Source organism: Oryza glaberrima, chromosome 10, assembly GCF_000147395.1.
Source record: "Oryza glaberrima chromosome 10, OglaRS2, whole genome shotgun sequence".
In the NCBI taxonomy this organism is placed as follows: Eukaryota; Viridiplantae; Streptophyta; class Magnoliopsida; order Poales; family Poaceae; genus Oryza; species Oryza glaberrima.
The window spans coordinates 1906463-1925380 of NC_068335.1; the positions used below are offsets into that span (position 1 = coordinate 1906463).

At 36.7% G+C, this 18918-nt stretch overlaps 1 protein-coding gene and 1 pseudogene across 3 annotated transcripts in view; one reads left to right on the forward strand and one right to left on the reverse strand.

Annotated features, from left to right (window-relative positions):
• Positions 1-18918, reverse strand: part of LOC127786206 (protein ROOT HAIR DEFECTIVE 3 homolog 1-like) — a 38068-nt gene that overhangs the window by 17786 nt on the left and 1364 nt on the right. For 2 of the 3 annotated variants that reach the window (XM_052313547.1, XM_052313546.1), the window contains exons 2-4: positions 6949-7014; positions 6767-6814; positions 6637-6684 (exon numbers count right to left, since the gene is read on the reverse strand). In XM_052313547.1, coding sequence (XP_052169507.1) covers positions 6637-6684; positions 6767-6814; positions 6949-7014 — 162 coding nt within the window. Of the gene's footprint in view, positions 1-6636; positions 6685-6766; positions 6815-6948; positions 7015-11501; positions 11566-11676; positions 11748-15483; positions 15551-18918 lie in introns of all 3 variants that reach the window. The other variant, XM_052313548.1, reaches the window with a different exon arrangement.
• On the forward strand, positions 2035-3277 carry LOC127786207 (fucosyltransferase 2-like; annotated as a pseudogene).

Genomic DNA, 18918 nt, shown 5'->3' on the forward strand with positions numbered 1-18918 from the left:
TACCACTAGCTCAGTTGATGGGATAATTACAGTATTAGACCTTTTTAGTATCAGAATGAGTTACGTGCTCGAGACATCTGGCCATGCTTCATGGCCGTAATTATCCAACTAAAATGCGACTGAATGGTGGGCTGTGGGTGCATGGTTTTGCTAGTTGCACCCATGGCAATTAAGGACTGGTTCGCGGGAAACTCTGGAAGAATTTATCGTGCTTACCACAAGCCAGCGTGGGCAACGGCTGGGCTTGTAGTGTAGCTTTCCTCTAGCCGACGTACCCAGGCGAGGGTGGGCGTGATGGAGTTGAGTCGGCCGGGGTGTCCGGTTGATCGGCTTCCGGATTCACCGCAACACGAGAGGGGGGCTGCCCGTTGCCTGCTGGGGACGGGGGCGAACCCTGAGGTGTGGTGCGATCGGTTAGAGGGGGTTATGCGAAGGGTCCTGTTACGGCCTCTTTCCGGTATGTCATGGTGGCATGTCGGTGCACAGAAACGTGTCGTGGGGCTGTGTCTTATGGATACAGTTGTACACCTCTAGCTAGAGTAAAACTATTCGAATAGCCGTACCCGCGGTTATGGGCGGTCGACCAGATTCACCGTGATTAGTCCCACCTTAATAAATCGACTCAATGCACTGTAGTTCAGGTGGGTTGGTTGGGCCAGTTCAACGTGGTGTAGCGTTGATCAGTGGAGATTTAATGTTACTTTAATTACTCAACAGTTTTACCATTTTGCTCAATAAAATGTTTTACAACCGCCTTTATGCAAATAGCCACAAACCGTCCTTGTATCCCCTTGCACGTCTGCATCATTGGTGTGGCTTGCTGAGTACGGTGGTTGTACTCAGCCTTGCTATTATTCCCCCTTTTCAGAAGTGTAGTGCTTCTGAGCTGAAGACGAAGTTAGAAAACCAAGGCTCAAACCCCAGTTGAGTTTTGCCTGTGGAGTGGAGCTAAAGCCCCGCTAGGATCGCCTTTTCCGCTGCTGCTGTTTTCTTTTTGTTGTGAGGACTAAGTGCCTCTTCTGTAAGTATTTTACGCTTTTATTTACGTTTGGAACTGTATATTACTTGTTGTTTTGTGTACCCTGGCTGGTTCTGGACAGGGATTTAATACACAAAATAGTCTGGAAATTTGGGCTAAATTTCTGGGCGTGACAGCACGGATGGGATGGCACTCTAGGCAGCGGCAGTGGTGAGGATCGCCTCGCCTCCGAGGGAAGAGAGCAAGAGGGGCACCAATGGACGACCCTCTCCTCGTCGGATCCTGCCTTGCCAAAGCCCAACTTTCACTTTTCCTCTCCTAATGCCACCACTGCCACTCTCCTGCCATCCTCCTCTTGCTCTGACTTTGTCTAGAGGGCGCCACCGTCAGTGATGCCGCCACCACCGCCGCCGCCGCTTCTCTCTCTCTCTCTCTCCCTCCCTCCCTCCCTCTCTTTCCAGCGGTTGGATAGGGGCAACGGCGGTGATGATCGGCTGAAGGAGGTGGGGTTCGAGATGGGGATGATGGCGCGGGTGCTTGGCGGTGGTGGCCAGACCATGGGGCAGAGGCATCGGCATCTCTGCAGGCCCACTAGCTTCATAAGAGAGGGAGGATGAAGTGGAGGCTAACATGTGAGGCTGGTGCCACGTGTGCGGCCACGTAGGACTAAAACCGCTCCGGATTGAGCCTGGGGGTTATTCGTCCGGTATAAATTGTTCAGAATATAAAATGTCTGGTTTTACGGTTTAAGGGGTAATTCAGTCGACCATGATAGTTTGGGAGGGTAATTCGTGCTTTTTCCATAAAAAATATTGGGAGTTGGTAGTAGGGGTACCACCATCACAACTACTTTTTATAAGGAGTATAGAAAAGATATATTGCGCTAAAGCATCCACATGTCAATCACGCTCATCACCAACTTTCTACTATATTGCGGGAAGAAAAAAAAAGGCAAAATTTACTACATGACACTCAAAAAATGTGTAATTAGCTAGTAGACACCGTATGAACGCAAATTTCCTGTTAGGCAAAAAAAATAGTAATTAGCTGTCGGACACTCTCGGTCTTATTTTATTATTTCCGAAGAAATTGGAGAGAGAAATTCTCATTAATGATAAATTTGCTCTTGGTCGTCGCTGCAATGGCGGAGGTGGTTCGGAGGAGGAGCAATGTAGCAAAATTTTCCTAAATCGATTCCATTGGCACGAAGCGCGGCTGACAAACTTCTCGACGTACGGCCTATTGCCCGAAGGATTCGATGAGAAATAATCATGCTGCAGCAGGTAGGAGTCATCCCTGTACTGCCAGAACCCGGGCCGACGACCATCTCCGCACCTCGTCACACGGCTGCGGATGCACGAGGAGCTCCAGAGACCGAGTCGTACAACCGCGCCGTGCAGCGGCTAAAAGACGGGAGCGGCAAGGGCAGCGCCACCGAGGCCGACGCACGATGTGGCTGCTCCCGTGCGACTTCCCCGCTGGTGTCGTAGCTACGCGAACTTTAGCGCCGACACCGCCGAGAGCTATGGCAACATGATGAAGAACAAGGTGCTCGGGACGGACGGGAGCGACGGTGACATGCCCGCGGCCCAGATGCCGGCGTTCGCGTACCTCCACCTGAACCACGACTACGGCGACGACGACAAGATGTTCTTCTGCGACGACGACCAGCGGCTGGTGATGAGGACGGACACCTACATCGTGCCATCGCTGTTCCTGGTCACCAGGTTCCAGGACGAGCTCGACGCGCTCTTCCCGGAGCGTGGCGCCGTGTTCCACTACCTCGGCCGCTACCTGTTCCCCCAGGCCAACCACACCGCTGTACTACAGCGTGTACCTCGCGCCGGCGTGGCAGCAGCTGGTCGGCGTCCAGGTGCGCGTCTTCGACCACCGGCAAGGCGAAGTCGCCGCACGTCGTCCTCGAGTAGCTCAAGTCGTGCGCGTGGAAGGAGAAGCTGCTACCGACGGTGAACGTACATGCCCACGCCACCGACGACGCCGCACGACGGGAGCAAAAATAATTGAAGAGAAGAAAAGAGAGAAGAAAGAAAAGGGGGAATTTAACTATTTGCCACTTTTACGTTTGACAATTAACCAAATACCCTTCTTAGAAATGCACTTAATAATTTGCCATTGGAGAGAGAAGTTTTTTAACTTTTTGCCACTTTTTGCACTTTAGAGTGAAAGCGGCAAATAGTTAAATTCCCCCAAAAAAAAAAGGAAGGAAGAAGGACAGTGCCCAGGGGGCATTTCGGTACTTTCAATGTTGTTTCTTTCTATTTTCACCGAAAATAATAAAATAATAAATTGGATGTCCAGTAGCTAACTTCTATATTTTGTAATATCGATAAGAAAATACTCGTTCTTTAGGTGTCTCATAGCAAATACCACAAACTTTGAGTATCTGTAGCAAAAGTTGCCAAAAAAACTATGTACAGCCAAAGGGGCCATATGCCAAATATATAAATAATTAGATATGATGTAAGTAAATAATAATAATAATAATAATAATAATAATAATAATAATAATAATAATAATAATAATAACGGGCTAATGATATTTATTAATTAAAAGACCGTTGTAACGCAAAGTCAATAGGCTAGTTTCTATTGTAAGGTCATCTAAATATTAATTTGATTTTATACTGTAATATGTTTTCACATATACTTTGGTATATCGTCATATTTAAATCGGTTTTAAATTTGTTCGTTTTTAAAAATATATAAAGAGTTTTTTTAAAAAAAAACTTGCATGCTAATTTGAAATAATAGTCGGACAGCTAATTTGAAATAATAGTCGGACAACTAATTTTCTTGCTAGCACGTAAGAAAGCCATCGTCTCAATGAGAGTTTCGTATTAGATATTGATACTACCAAAATAAAAAATCTCATATATATTTTAGAAAAATAATCTAATAATAATATGATTAAAATAATCTTGACCTATTACAACGCACGGATATTTTTCTATTTTTTATAAAATGTTTAAAAACAATATATTGATGAAAAAGACTGCGGAAGCCAGGCACTGTTCTGCTCAAGTGCCGCTGCCGCCGAGGACGACACGCTCACATGTGCCAAGCCTTGGAGAGATGTACGTTGGCAGATGTTCAGCATTGAAGCCGCCGCCACCGTCTTCCTAAGCTAAAAGAATTTGAATTTTTTTTTCAAACAGATATACGAGATTCAAATGGATTTACACGATCGAATAGATCATCGTTGCGATTCGGCAGTGCGAAATTGCGACGAAATCACGATACCAACACGTTGATAGTGATGATGGCATGATGAGAAGCAATCTCGCATAGTGAGAGCGGGGAGAGCGCTCGGTTTTGCTGCTTGGGCTAGCGACGACAACTCAGTCTCGCTTGTTGCCGAAGCGACACGTACCGGCCGGAATGATGCTAATGACACAAGTAATAATCCTAATTGCTAATTAATTAATTTTACTCTCTCCGTATTTTAATGTATGACGCCATTGACTTTTTAACTAACGTTTGACCACTCATCTTATTCAAAAATTTTATGCAAATATAAAAATACTTATGTCATGCTTAAAGAACATTTGATGATAAATCAAATCACAATAAAATAAATTATAATTACATTAATTTTTTGAATAAGATAAAAGATCAAACGTTTGTCAAAAAGTCAACGCGTCATATATTAAAATACGGAGGGAGTAATTAGTACTACTTCCATATTTTAATGTACGACGTTGTTGACTTTTCATCCAACGTTTGACCATTCGTCTTATTCAACAAATTTATGTAATTATCATTTATTTTACTGTGACTTGATTCATCATCAAATATTTTTTAAGAATGAGATAAATATTTTTATATTTTCACAGTAAATTTGAATAAAACGAATGGTCAAACGTTGGTTAAAAAGTCAACGGTGTCATACATTAAAATACGGAGGGAGTACTAATTATGCAAATTAGATAAATAACAAAAATTAATTAATTATGCATGACACTAATTGATCAAGTAATCGTGCGAGTTCGCGCGGTCTCGCGTGCTTGCCCCGCGAGGTCACGTGGTCTCACGTCCTCACTGCGCGCTGCGTCTCTCACTTCCTCTCCGCTCTGCGACAATGCATGGTATATTTCTACCATTTTTCATTCGGAACGTTTATATTCATGTAAATTTGATGAAAAAATGGTGTTTTTTTTTCTTCCTAAGCCATCATCGTAAGCTGGTGTACCCTCCGTCTTAGCCGAGGCTGATTTGGGGTGTATGGATTAGCTAGTTTGGGCCGTTCTCGCGGTTGCGGCTGGGATAAAGGCCCTATTGGGGGTGATTCTAGCTGTTGTAGCTTCTGCAGAAGCTGGTTGGGCATTTCTCATAGAAACTCAGCTCCCCCAAACAGTGTAGATTCTCATTCAGATTTTCAAAATATGTAGTTATAGAATCCAGAGAAAGAACTAAAAACCAGAGGCCGAAAAACCCAGATTTTTCAAATTCTCATAAGCTGACTATCAACCAACTATTTCTTAGAATCTTATGTTTCTCTGAATAGGGCCAAAGCCGCCTTGAAAGGATCCTACAGCCCGAGAGGTCAGGAAGGTTGGATTTGGTGGTCCATAGAATCCAGCCTGAACCAGGTCGCCAAGGAGCCGAAAAGAAGGAAGGGGAAAGACACAGGATGCGCAAGAAGGGGCAACAGGTCAAGGAGATGCATGGAGATTCGTGGTGGCGAAGGGGGAGAAGGAGATTGAGTTTTATCCTAATTAATTTGATGAAGCGATGTTGATTTTTTTTTTGTTTTTATAGTCTTACACTATCATTTTTTACTTGGGCAAACTTCAATTCAATTATCATTCGTTATAGAAATTTCATTATCAATCTACTCATCTATATTAAAATTTAATGAAGTTTTTACCAGCGAGCCCGGGCTAGCTGAGCGGTGGCCCCGCCAATGCTTATAAGGTAAATATATCATATGCACACAAGCTTTTCATATACATCACGTACACAATAACTAATAAATTTCACCAAAATTTTAGAAAAAAATATGCATGTACTTTCAATATATTATTATATTTATGTGTAAAGTTTTAACCTCAAATTTATTATATTCTAGATGTATAAAAATTAAAATTGTGATAATTTTAAGGGTGGAAATATGTCCGAGTTTTTTCGTCTTTTTATTTTAAATATATATAATGAATTTGGAGATTAGACCTTAGACGACATAAATATAAATATATTACTACTAATTGACATATACTAATCTCCGTTCCAAATTAATTATTTAGATAATTAAGAACAAATTAGAAGCATACACAAATGACTATAATAACTCTAGTTAATGAACATACTACACGCATATATTCCATATATAATAATGATTAAAAGGAGCATTGAGTGGAGGGGGGAGAGGATAAGGCAACGGGTGAGGAGATGTAATTAATTTGTTGGTTCCACATAATTACAAGTACAATTTTTTTTTACAAAGGTTGAAGGTGAGAAGTAGCATTCATTAATCTAGGATAGAGTAGTATAATTTTTTTAGAATTTTTTAGTTGGTGTCCACGGTATATTTATGCTTATAGAATATATTTCATATATTAAGGATATTAATTAATTAGGTGGTGACAGCATTTTGTTGCCGCTATCCGTTAAAAAAAGTTCTTATGTAGTAAACTCACCTCGAGGTACTCCGATAAGTCCAAATGTGGATTAACAGAATTCCATATCTGCATAAACTTTAATTTTAATTGTTAGCTTATCGTTATTCCGTAGACAATTCACAAAAAGTGGATTAGGTATAGAAAGTACCGTCGTCAGAGTATTGGCTTGTTGATTTATCAGTACATGTTCTGGAGTCTGCACCAAAACAGTGAAATGATTAATTTTTAACAGATCTCTATACCTGCTTAAATGTATTGCAAGGTCTAATGAAAAATTTTAAACGTTGATAGTAAATACTGCCACATATGTGCACGAATAATTAAACTGACCTCATTATCATAATCACGAATTGCAACTATCATTACTGTTCTTTGAGGTTTAAGTTTTTTCCTTTCCTGCAATCAGTAACGTTAAAAGATATCAGAAACAATGAAACATGTTGAACATGGAATCCATTTTTCTAAATTTAGAATAAGTATTCACAAACAGTATACGTGCCACATTATGACATTAACTATGCTATATACGCTCGCACTAACTTCATTAGCAAAATGGTAGCACATTAATTATTAGCTGGTGTGTGCCTTCCATTTAATCGAAATAAAAGTATGTAAGTAAAGTAGTGATTTTAACGGGAGTAAATTGCAAATTAGTCTATCATTAATTGTCAAAGCTTCATTTGAACTACCCTTTGACCAACTTTTTTGTTTTAACTTAGTAATTTTACAATAATGTCACTTTAAAATATGTTATGCAAAGAGTGGTCTACTTAAAACTTTGATAGTAAAAGATAATCTAAACTAAAATCAACTCGATGAATTTTTATTGGCCATTTTTATGGTGATGAATATTGATTGGCCATTGTAAGGTGTCCGTGAGTGCACACCCCTTATAAAGGCACACGCATAGATGGATACAGAGGCATATCACGACCTTTCTAAATTTCTATTGAAAGGGCAATTACACGTATATAGTATTCGTGGGTATAAGATTTAAATCATGGTGGCTGGAGTCATGTACACATGACTTCACTACTACACCACCAGTGTTTTTATGTTGCTTATGATCCAATATAATTAATGGGTCTGATTTCATTTATTATATATACTACACGCTATACTATAGGTATTATAAATTATAGAATGTAAAATTGGAACTGAAATGAGTGCGAATACTGTAAGCTCCCATGACGTATGAAATTAGATTTAGATTCCTTTTTAAACATAAATTAGATTTAGATTCTATAAGCATCTGGTATTCTGGTTAGCTAGGAGGAGGTCAGTTGTGGGCTCAACCAGTGGTTCAGGTAATCCAGCACGACATCCTCGAGCAGAGCAGCGATGGCCGGGTACATCTGGTAGCTATTCTTCTGTTGTCGCAGCTATGATGGTGACTCCGTTGGGAGAGGCACATGAATGTGGCGGTGGGGAAACAGAGTACTTATCGAAGGAGGAATGATCTTGAGGAACGAAAATGACAGAGAACGACAAAAGCGGGGAAGGAAGAGACCTACTCCCTCGGTTTCAAAATTATTAATGTTTTGTACATGATCTTATATACCAAGGAGTGATTTATGAGGGTGTCAATTTACTATTTTACCCATATTAAATACCCTCCCATCCCAAATTGATCTGTTGAGAAACTATGGGTGATCTCATCCATCCAAGAAAATAGGAACAACGGTTCCTAAAATAATCTAACCGGTAGAGAAGAGGAGATCGCTCCTCTCTCTCCCTTTGCCGTCCCTCTCGACAACCAACGTGATGTTCCCAAACATCGCGTCCCGTGCGGTTGCCACCGCAATGAGAAACTCATCCATTCACTCTATTGTGTTCAATTCTCTCTCGCTCAATCAATCTTGTCCACTCGCAATATGATCATCACATGAGAAAAATCAAAATTTCTCAAATTAATCATCATGTAACTGTACGTACGTGTATTTCATTGGAGTGCAATTAATGCAACATACGAGAATGTGGTGCATGCTAAGAATATAATTGAGCATTGTGTTTTAATCAATGCATACATTGTGGAAGAATATACGTATATTGTGCATGGCGTCTTCATCGATGCGGCTTAAATAATTTTTTATTATACTATGATCAATTTGGGATGAAAAAGTATTATATTGTCTCGTGTTAATGGTAATCATTACACTGCTGCTGCTGACTCGTTGGTTTGAAGAATTAAATTTGAAAAAATATTGTTCATTTAATTTTTTTTAAGAATATTCGGGATGTAAATTTGTTTACATAAATATACCGTCTATCTTATACAACCGTTGAGCGAAAATAACATAGGGGTGACGTCGAGGACGGTATCGCGCGGCATATGCGCGAGACCGCGCGCGATCGCGGGAAGGACGATCGGTCTCGCTCCTGCAGAGAGCGACACCGTCCCAAACTCCATTTGGTTAGTGACTAATGACCTAATTAACTATTTAACTAATAATAATTAGTGATTAATTAATAATTAATTAATAGCTAATCATAATATTTAATCATTAATAAACCATTGTGAAATCCGGTATTGCTGATTGGTTCGGTCTCGCTCTTTCATTTTGCGAGACCACGCTATCTCGCGCTTTCTCCGCGTGATACCGCCCGTGACGTCACGCCACCTTACTTTCGCGTAATGGTTGTGCGAGATCGATGGTATATTTTTGTAAAAATTTTTAAATCCCGAATATTTCTAAAAATAAAATAAATGAACAATATATTTTCAAATTTAATTCTTGGTTTGAACCAATCACCTGTATCAGTGCGAGCTAAAGGACCAATTCCCTAGCCTTTTTACGGGTTTTTAATTGCATGCATGTAGGATAAGAGTAAGGATAATACTAGAGCTCACTTTCTACTATTAGCCCATCTTAAAATCAACATATATAATAGATTAGGTATAAGGTTGGCTACAATTTTCTTCTCTTCTCTCTATTTCTCACCTATACATTTAATGTATTTACCAAGAAGCTTGTGTTAAGTTAGATCTTGCATAAGAACCAACATACTTGATTCTTTGTTACCTCTCTTCTCCACATAAACTTTCAGTAGACTTATAACTCACGATTATACTTGCTATAAAGCGGTCTAATATAAGAGGCTAACATAAAAGCGTCAACAGTGATTGAGTCAATCACTGCTTACAAAGCTAAAACGTCAAGAATTTTTATTCCGGAGGGAGTAAGTGGTACGCTTTTTAAATTGTTTCGATGTTTCACTACGAGAATCAATTGTTTCAACAGAAATTTTTAAGTTATATATGGTTATATGGGTTTCTGTGATGTTTGAGTCTGCCTGTGACATAATTTAGCTTATAGTTAGTTTATTTGGACAGGGCGCCAAGTTATTTAGATCAGCTGATATAATCGTTGAGTCGTTTTCTTGAGAGCTGGCTAAATACATGGGCGCCGGGTTTTCTGATTGCATCTATAATACTCTCTCCGTTCTATAATGTAATATAAGTCATTCTAGCATTTGTCATATTTATATCGGTGTTAATGAATTTAGATAAATATTAGAACGACTTATATTGTGAAATGGAGGAAGTAGCTGTTATAAGTAATTAATCTGCTCCACTGTTGGACGCTGGTTGCTTTCGAAGGGCGTGGATGCATGCGTGGGTGTTGAGCCTTAATGTGGCTAAGTAGACCACTGTGCTAGCGTGGGTTAGATGTGTTAAGTAATACTAGGATGATATATGTTAAATATCGCTAAAATAATGAAAGTTAAAATATTGAGAAAATAATGTGAGGAAGATGTATTTGTTGATTTTTATAATATAATAATGTAGATGATGTGTCATGTTTGCATGGGATTTAAAATATGCTAGAACAGTACTCCTTCCATTCTATAATATAAGGCACAACAACTTTTCTTAAATGTTCCATAATATAAGACATGCATGCAAGCAATTAACTATGACATCTTCGCCATTAAATTATTACTTTTTTAAATCTTCCACTCTTATATTATCTAATCCTATTGGATGCATGCATTATATTTATTAGGATGATTCAAACTATAAGATGATAATAATTATTTTTTGGTCTTACTATAAAATTATAACCCACTAATTGTAAAGCTCAACATGTAAATATGCTACCTCATCATCCACTAGCAACAATTACATACAAAATTTATGCAAACATGTAACAACATCTATAATTCATTGAATTCTACAAATCAACATCCAATCATCTTCCTTCACATTATTTTTCACAATATTTTTATAACACACACACACATATATATATAGTGTGGGATATCATATTTCATCTATAATCTCATACATAGTCTACTAAATGCATTTATTTCTAGACATAGTTTGACAAACTAGTTTTATTTGTTGTTAATACAATTTTTTACTTTCAGCTCGATTATTAAAAAAAACTAAAAGTTACTTAAAAATTTCCACAGCAAAAACGCGGGGAATCATCTAGTCTTAGATATGGCTTTACCCAAAATCTTTTGGCTTAAGGCGTCCTCCTTACTAGAGCACATCGCCAGCTAAAAATGCTTACATCTATATCCGTACAACTTTAAAACATCTTAACAATAATGATGGTGAGTGATGAATCGGTCATTATATATCATGCATGTGGGTTCTTCCTATCCCTTCCCATCCCAAGCCCTATCAAACATAATTTATTTTTAAGTGAGCTCTACAAAATAATAACAGACCTAACGATTTTCCGAAAAGAATAGATTTATTTTATTTATTTTGAGGCTTGTAAGTGTAAGGTGGGATTCTTTTTTTTTTAATTCTCATTGTAACGTACGGGAATTTAGCTAGTATTCTTTGAAATGCTTACTGGTGTAGTTGAATTTGTTGATTATATCAATCGATGCTGCTAATTCTTTTACTTCTATAATGACAAACCTACCTTGAAAATTGTCCTGAGAAGGGGTATGCTTCCAGCTTGTAGACGACCGATATCAGACGCCCAGCTTGAAGAAATGTGCAAATTGGTGTGATCAATAAACAGTAAACCAAAGTAATAAAGAGACGCACTGTAATCTACTTTTTGAAAGATAATCTAAACAACTTTAAACACTTACATATTTACCAATATAATATCCGAAATGACTAAGGAGAAGAGAGCACTATGGTTTTCAAATGAAGTATCTCCCTGTGATAAATGCATGGAGAGAGAAGGAAACGTGTTACGGGATTAGAAAATCTCAACACTAGTTTATAGAAAAAGAAACTTAAATTTTCTTTAGAAAATTAAAAAGACCACCAACGCCATCTTGAGTTTGAGATTTCCTATAAAACGGTTTATGGCAAATACACCTTCTAATTTATATGGGTTTGATATTCCTCCCTGATTAGAATTGCCGTTGTTCGAGTATTTTTTCTTGTCTCTTTCCGCATGTATTATATGACTTAGCGTATCTCTTAATAGCCATATGCGTATTTTCTTTCTCAATAAAACTGTGTGATATACCGAGCTCATCTTGCTCGTATTGAATTTGCCAAAGAAACAAGCCATTGTTGGACCTTATGAGACAAGTGTACCTACCATATAACGACATGCTCGACAACATGAGCGAGGACTCCACAGTCATGGCATCTTTCTTGCCCGACATAAGTGGGGACTATGCATGTCTCTACAGTTGTGTCAACTTGTGGGGTTTACTATCACGAGAATGGGCGAGTAACAACAATTAGAATAGGGTGGGGGTATCTCAAACAAAGATGAATTAGGAAGAGATATTTACAACAATCGTTTTATAGGGGAGATTATCAAACTCAAAGTGAGATTTAGAGTGGTTTTTAAATCTTCAATTAACGAGAAAACATATTTTGGGCGTCGTGGGTTATCCTTAATTTGGAGCTAGCTATAGTATTCAGCCAGATCCAACTTACTTTTTTTTAATACTCCATCTATACCATTATATATATAAGTAAGTTATCCTTAATTTGGAGCTAGCTATAAGTAAGTTATCAGGGCATTAAAGTAAATTATTGTAGGGGTAACAATATAAATCTATCTAGAAATTAAATTTAATAAACACCAATTATAGAACTAACCAATAAAATAAACTATTTTCTGAATGCCCAGAAAGTAATTTAATCAAATCGAAAAGTAATTTACATATATGGTAAAAGTAATTTACATATATAATAAAAGTAATTTGCACATATATATTTTTATTGTATCATAATATATTCGCGTAGTATTTTGTTATAAAGATTTAATTGTAACAAACATGATGATATAATTAGATTCTAGATTGGATAAGTAATTCAAGAGAAACTTTTGTTTGAATCTTAGATGTTAGCAATCCTTTACTTATTACATGAATCTTAACTCTAGCATAGGACCACATGGAAAATAGATACATTTAACTTTATTTGCAAGGATGGCAGTTGATTAGTACTCCCTCTGTTTTAAATTATAAGACATAATTTTTACAGGGTCTTCAATGATATACTTTGAATATTAATTTATTCTATGTAAAGTTCCCACACTTTATCTTTTTTTCCTGGACTTGGCTATGCTAGCGTAACTTAACCGTCTTAGTCTTAGATAATGATGGTAACTAAGGTAAGATTTTTCTTTTTTAAAAGTTTTTTTTACTAATAGAATGAAAGAAATCTATACATGAAAGAAACAAACGTTTAAATAAAATTTAAAACTTTCTATGAAAAAAATTAAAAGCCATACCTAAAATTTAAAAGTTTTAACTTAAAATTTGAAACTCTAAACTTAAAATTTAAAAAATTTCAACTCGAAATTTGAACTTTCAAGTTAAATTTTAAAAAAATTCAACTCGAAATTTGAATTTTCATGTCAAATTTTAAAAACCTCATACTTTTCATCTCAAATTTGAATAACTTTCAAATTAAATTTGAAACTTTCATCTTAGATTTGAAAACTTTTAACTCAAATTTGAAAACTTTCAACTCTAAATTTAAAACTTTCAATTCATATTGGAAAACTTTCAAATCAAGTTTTGAAAACTTTCAACTCAAATTCAAAAACTTTCAACTTAAATTTGAAAACTTTCAACTAAGATATTTGAAAAACACATGTGTTGAAGAATAAATGAAATTGGAAAATAAACACGAAAAAAATGAAAAATGTGGAAGGTAGTGCTAAAACAGAAAAAACCACGGAAAAAAATGCGTTGGTGGGGGAGAGGGTGCCAGACGGCGTGCGTGTTGCTGGCGCGAGTGGGCCAGATAGCATCCTCCGGTTTTTGCAGGTGGTGGTCTTAGTGGTTCGCCTCCGAACATTAAATTTTTGCAGGTACGCTTGCAAAAATAAAAATATTATCGCATGGATCCTTTAAGCGTTCGCTCGCAAAAATCTATTTCCGCAAGTGGATAATCACAACTAAAAATTTGTAAGTGGATAATCACAACTAAAAATTTGGTCGGTTTGCAAAATTTATGAGCTTCAAATTGAAAAATCATTTTTATTGTAGTGCGTAGGTGTATGATTGGGCAGGCTCTATGCCCAGCTCGATGCCAGCCCATGCGTGCACCGGTAGCACTTCTATCCCTTCTCTTTCAGACCCATCATATTTGTACCCATCATATTTACATACGAAAAATAATTTATAAATAAAACATTTATATATGTGTTTTTAGCGATATAAAGGAAAAAGCTAAAAAAATAAACTTCGATGAGAAAAATTTTAAAATCAACTTTAAATTTAAAATCACTAATTTAAATTTTGGCTGATAAGTTTTTAACTTCGATGAGGCTCCTGTTTTTCAGCGGCGTGACGTCCGGATTTATCCAGAAGTCACGAGATGGCAAAAGCCGAGGGCACCTCACTTCCCCCACGTCGCAGGGAAAATTACTGTGCCACGTGGATATGTAAGCAATGTCCATGCCCTTGATACTTTTGATTCCAAAGCGTATAACATATTTAATCAAATGGATAGTAAGAGAAAAATTTACATATATACGCGTTCCAACGAAAGGAGTTTGTACGGTACAGTATTAGTCAAATTGACTGCATTGAAGAAGTGTGAGCAAATTGGTTAACTCCCCTCTTTCCATTCCGTCAGAACCTTCTACATCCATGACAAGTATACATGGGCGGATACATTTTGCCATCAATATTCCATGGGTTGTTTGATGTCTGATGAAACAGAAACTTACAATTTAATTTATTCCGTAAATGACGGGAGATAATATATTTGGTAGGTTGTATCAATTTAACAAGATAATTTTCAAATAAAAAAATCAATATGACTCCCCTTAATTATTGCTCTGTACAGTTAATTTTGGAATTGAGATCGGGTAGAAATGTATTTCATCTCTAGTAGTTTTTTTTTGAATTTGTAAACCTTTTAGTCCATTCTTTATTAATTTTTACTTATTTAATGGTTTTCACCGAACATATTTCAATACATACATATACATAAAATATGAAATATTTTTTTCACACATGGCTGACTTAACCTAACCGCCAGTGAAAACTGTTTTCGTTGACGGCTGGGCTAGGTCACCCGCAAGTGAAAATCAATCAACGCTGGCGGCTGGTGGCCACCAGTGAAAATGGTGCATTTTCACTTGCCATTGGTGGCTGGCGGTACAGTGGCGGCCGCCAGAAAAAAATATCTTCCTAGTAGTTTTTTTAAATATTTGTTGATGTTTATCATTCGTCTTATCGAAAAAAAACTCATACATACAGAGGACCTACGTAGAAAACCCTTTTTTAACATGAACTATGTACCGATGCGTAATTTACTCTATATTTCTTTAAGAAGACGAATAGTTAAATGTCATTTCCAAAACTTAATTGCGTTGGACATTTAAATTTAAATAGAGGGGAACTATGTGCATTTTCACAACCTACTCTTCCTTAAAAGAGAAAAGATATGATTACATGTCGAGTAAATACCTCCCATTCGAAGCATCCATCACATCAAATCTTGTCCCAAACAGAGAGTTCAGCAGATAACTTTTGCCTAGTAAGAATTGGGCAAGTGTCAATGGAATAAAACATTTGGGGCCATGTATGGCAAATGTCCCAAACAGAGAGTTCAGCATTGCACGATGCACACAGCCATTACTTACTACTACCCTCTCTGCTCTATTCCCTCTGTCCCATAATATAACCATAATATAAGAGATTTTGATTTTTTTTCACCGTTTGACCACTCGTTTTATTCAAAAAATTTTGGAATTGTTATTTATTTTTTTTGACTTACTTTATTATCTAAAGTACTTTAAACACATTTTTTCATTTTTTATATTTGCATAAATTTTTTGAATAAAACGAGTGGTCAAACAGTGCAAGTAAAAACTCAAAATCCATTATATTATGGGACGGAGGGAGTAGAATACAATAACTTAGAACCGGATGGTTCTGGTTACTGTGTTCTAGGACAGAGGAAGCACAAATTTTGACAATTTGACTCTTTACAAAAACTTATTACAAGAATAAACCGTGTCAAAAACTTATTTCAAAAATGAATCGCGACTCAGCTGAGATCCAACATCTCAGCGCCACCAATTTTAGCGCTAACCTCCATCCGAGGTGTCATAAGTTAGCCACATCATCAAGGGTCAGCGCCACTCTTATTGGCTTTCAAAATCTCAGGTGTTAAATTTGAATGCAACATCTTTCTAAAAAAAATGATTGTATCCTTTCCGAGATAACAAGGAATATGTGATGCAGTTATGAAGGGTCACTTTTTGTTTTTGAATCTGGTCCACGGCCAAATGTGTTGGACAGAGCAAAGGATCTTATAAGAATGATGATGTCTTTCATTAGAGCGTTTGAAGTCCCATTAAGTTATATTAGTTGCCTTTTCGAATAATTTTAGTTTCTTTAATTATTCAAGAGCCATGAACGTTTTTAATTTGTTGATTGATTCATTTGTTAGTGCTAGAATATCATTGGAACTGTAAAATCAGAGGCACAGAAAATGTTCAATCTTGAGAGCGTTGTAACTCCTGAAGAGAAGATCAGAAGATCGAAACTGTCAAAACTGCAACTATCTTTTCAGGAGCTGAGCTGAGCAGGATCACACGAACAAAAAGCTGCCGCTGGTTATGTATGGCGGGGCGGCAGAAGACAGGCCGCGTAGCTGGGCTCAGGTCGCCATGAGAAGGGGTCGTAGGAGATGCCGCAGTATGCCGTTGGGAGCTAGACGAGCGAGGATTTGATCTGCACTCCCGGTGGGATGACCAGGATGACTTTGATATGCGCTCCAGATGGCCAATAAATTGAATGGCTCCAGATTTGCCTTATAAATTACATATATAGAAATTAAATAGAATCAATCCTAACACCTCACCCATACTCTCTGTTTTCTTGATTTAATTTAAATTTTTGGATTTAATAAAAATAAATATGTAGCTGGCTTGGAGTCTTGTTTTAGTTTGCACTTGAACAAGAACTTCCAGACTGGAAACTATAATTATACTTAGGTTGGACTCTTAATTTAAGAGGTTATGATCAAATAACCATAAAATGTAATTAAGGGTAAATTTCACAAAACCACAACTTATTATAGCAAAACTATCAACTTTAGCTGCCGCATTTCTGCACGAAGCTGCAATAATAGCTAATGATATTATCGGAGAATCGCAAACAATTGCATGTTTGACAGGTTGGGCCCACCCATCAACGCACATGTAAAACTCGCACTAATATAAGCTGGGCCCGCATATCAGTAACGCATAAGGATAACGTTGCAGTTTTTTATAAAACAATTCATTGTTGTTGCCGTTTTATGAAAGGTCTATCTAAAGTTGCGGTAAAATGACAGTTCTGAAAAGATAGTTGCAGTTTTGCAATTTTCAAAAATTTAGTCTATAATTAATACTCCATTCGTTCCAAAATATAAGAATTAAGAATTTTAAGAGTTGAACACGTTTTTTTAAAAAAAGGTAGAATTAAATAGGAAAACTTTGTGATTGATTGAAAAGTGAAGGTAGGTGAGAAAAGTAAATGGTGAAAGATTGTAATTAGTTAGGAAGGGAATGTTAGCGGAGAAGTTGTTATAATTTCAGACAAATCCTGAGTGCTAAAGTTGTTATATTTCGGGACAGAAGGAGTAACTACTAAGTTATATTCATGTGAAAATATCACATGAATAATTTAATAATTTAATTCTTTTATTATGTTGTTAATTTGCACTTATTTTGTCTCACCTAGATGCGTGATAAAATCTATTCAACTTTTATCTAAACCATTATTTTTTTATCTCACCTACATGCATGATCAAATCTATTCAATTCTTTCTCTTATTAATGAAGAAATTTATATAAAGTGTCTAATTAGTATATGCGCATAGGTATCATGTTATTTTGCCATATTCTTACAATTACAAAACTATTGCATTATAGTTTTTCTGTCATGAATTGTTAAAAATTTAGTATCACTCCTTGTCACGGAGGACAGGCGCAGAGGGGGAAAGGCAGAAATGGTAATCGATTAAAACCAAAAAATCCAAGCTTAAAATTTCTATCCAAATAGATCAGAAAAAGAGGATAAAAAATCTTGTTGGTAGGAAAAGAAATTTGATGTGCATCATGTGATGTTGAATACACTCCCTCCATCTCAAAATAGGTTGATTCGTGGATTTCCGTGTACAACCTTTAATCATCCGTTTTATTTGAAAAAAAATAAAAAAATTTAAAAAGATAAATCATGCATAAAGTATTATTCATATTTTATCATTTGACAAAAATATAAATACTAATCATAAAAAATTTCATACAAGACGGACGGTCAAAGATTATACACAGAAACCCACGAATCAACTTATTTTGGGATGGAGTATGTGTGTATAATTCTATCTATGAGGGTTCAAAATTCAAGTCATATAGGGCCTATAATTAGTCAAGCACATGTATAGCTACCTTTTTTTTAATATATGATGTAATTAACCTTTTCTTAAAAAACTTTGGCCAAAAATATTTATTCAATTATTTGGTTAAGTAAAGTAAAAGGAGTACCACTACGTGCCTTATAGATTTGTCTATTTGTACAAATATTTCTGTAGAAAAGATGAGTAGTCAAACAAAGAAAACAATCATTTTATATATTAAAAACGAATAGAGTACGTATGCTTTTTCGGTTCACTGATTTATCTCTAGTTTTACTTCTGTTAACCATGTACAAGGGGACCCTCTGTTGATTTGTGCGTGTATATACTATATAGTGTGCATACTTGAACATCCTGTGATTAAAAAGAAAAATCTTGCCGTTTGTGGTCACAATTGGATCATAATGGTACACTAACCAATGAAAATTTGCCGAGATGGTATTGGATAGATGTTTGGCGATCCAAACTGTTTTTGTGAATGAGCCTGAGTGAGTCGA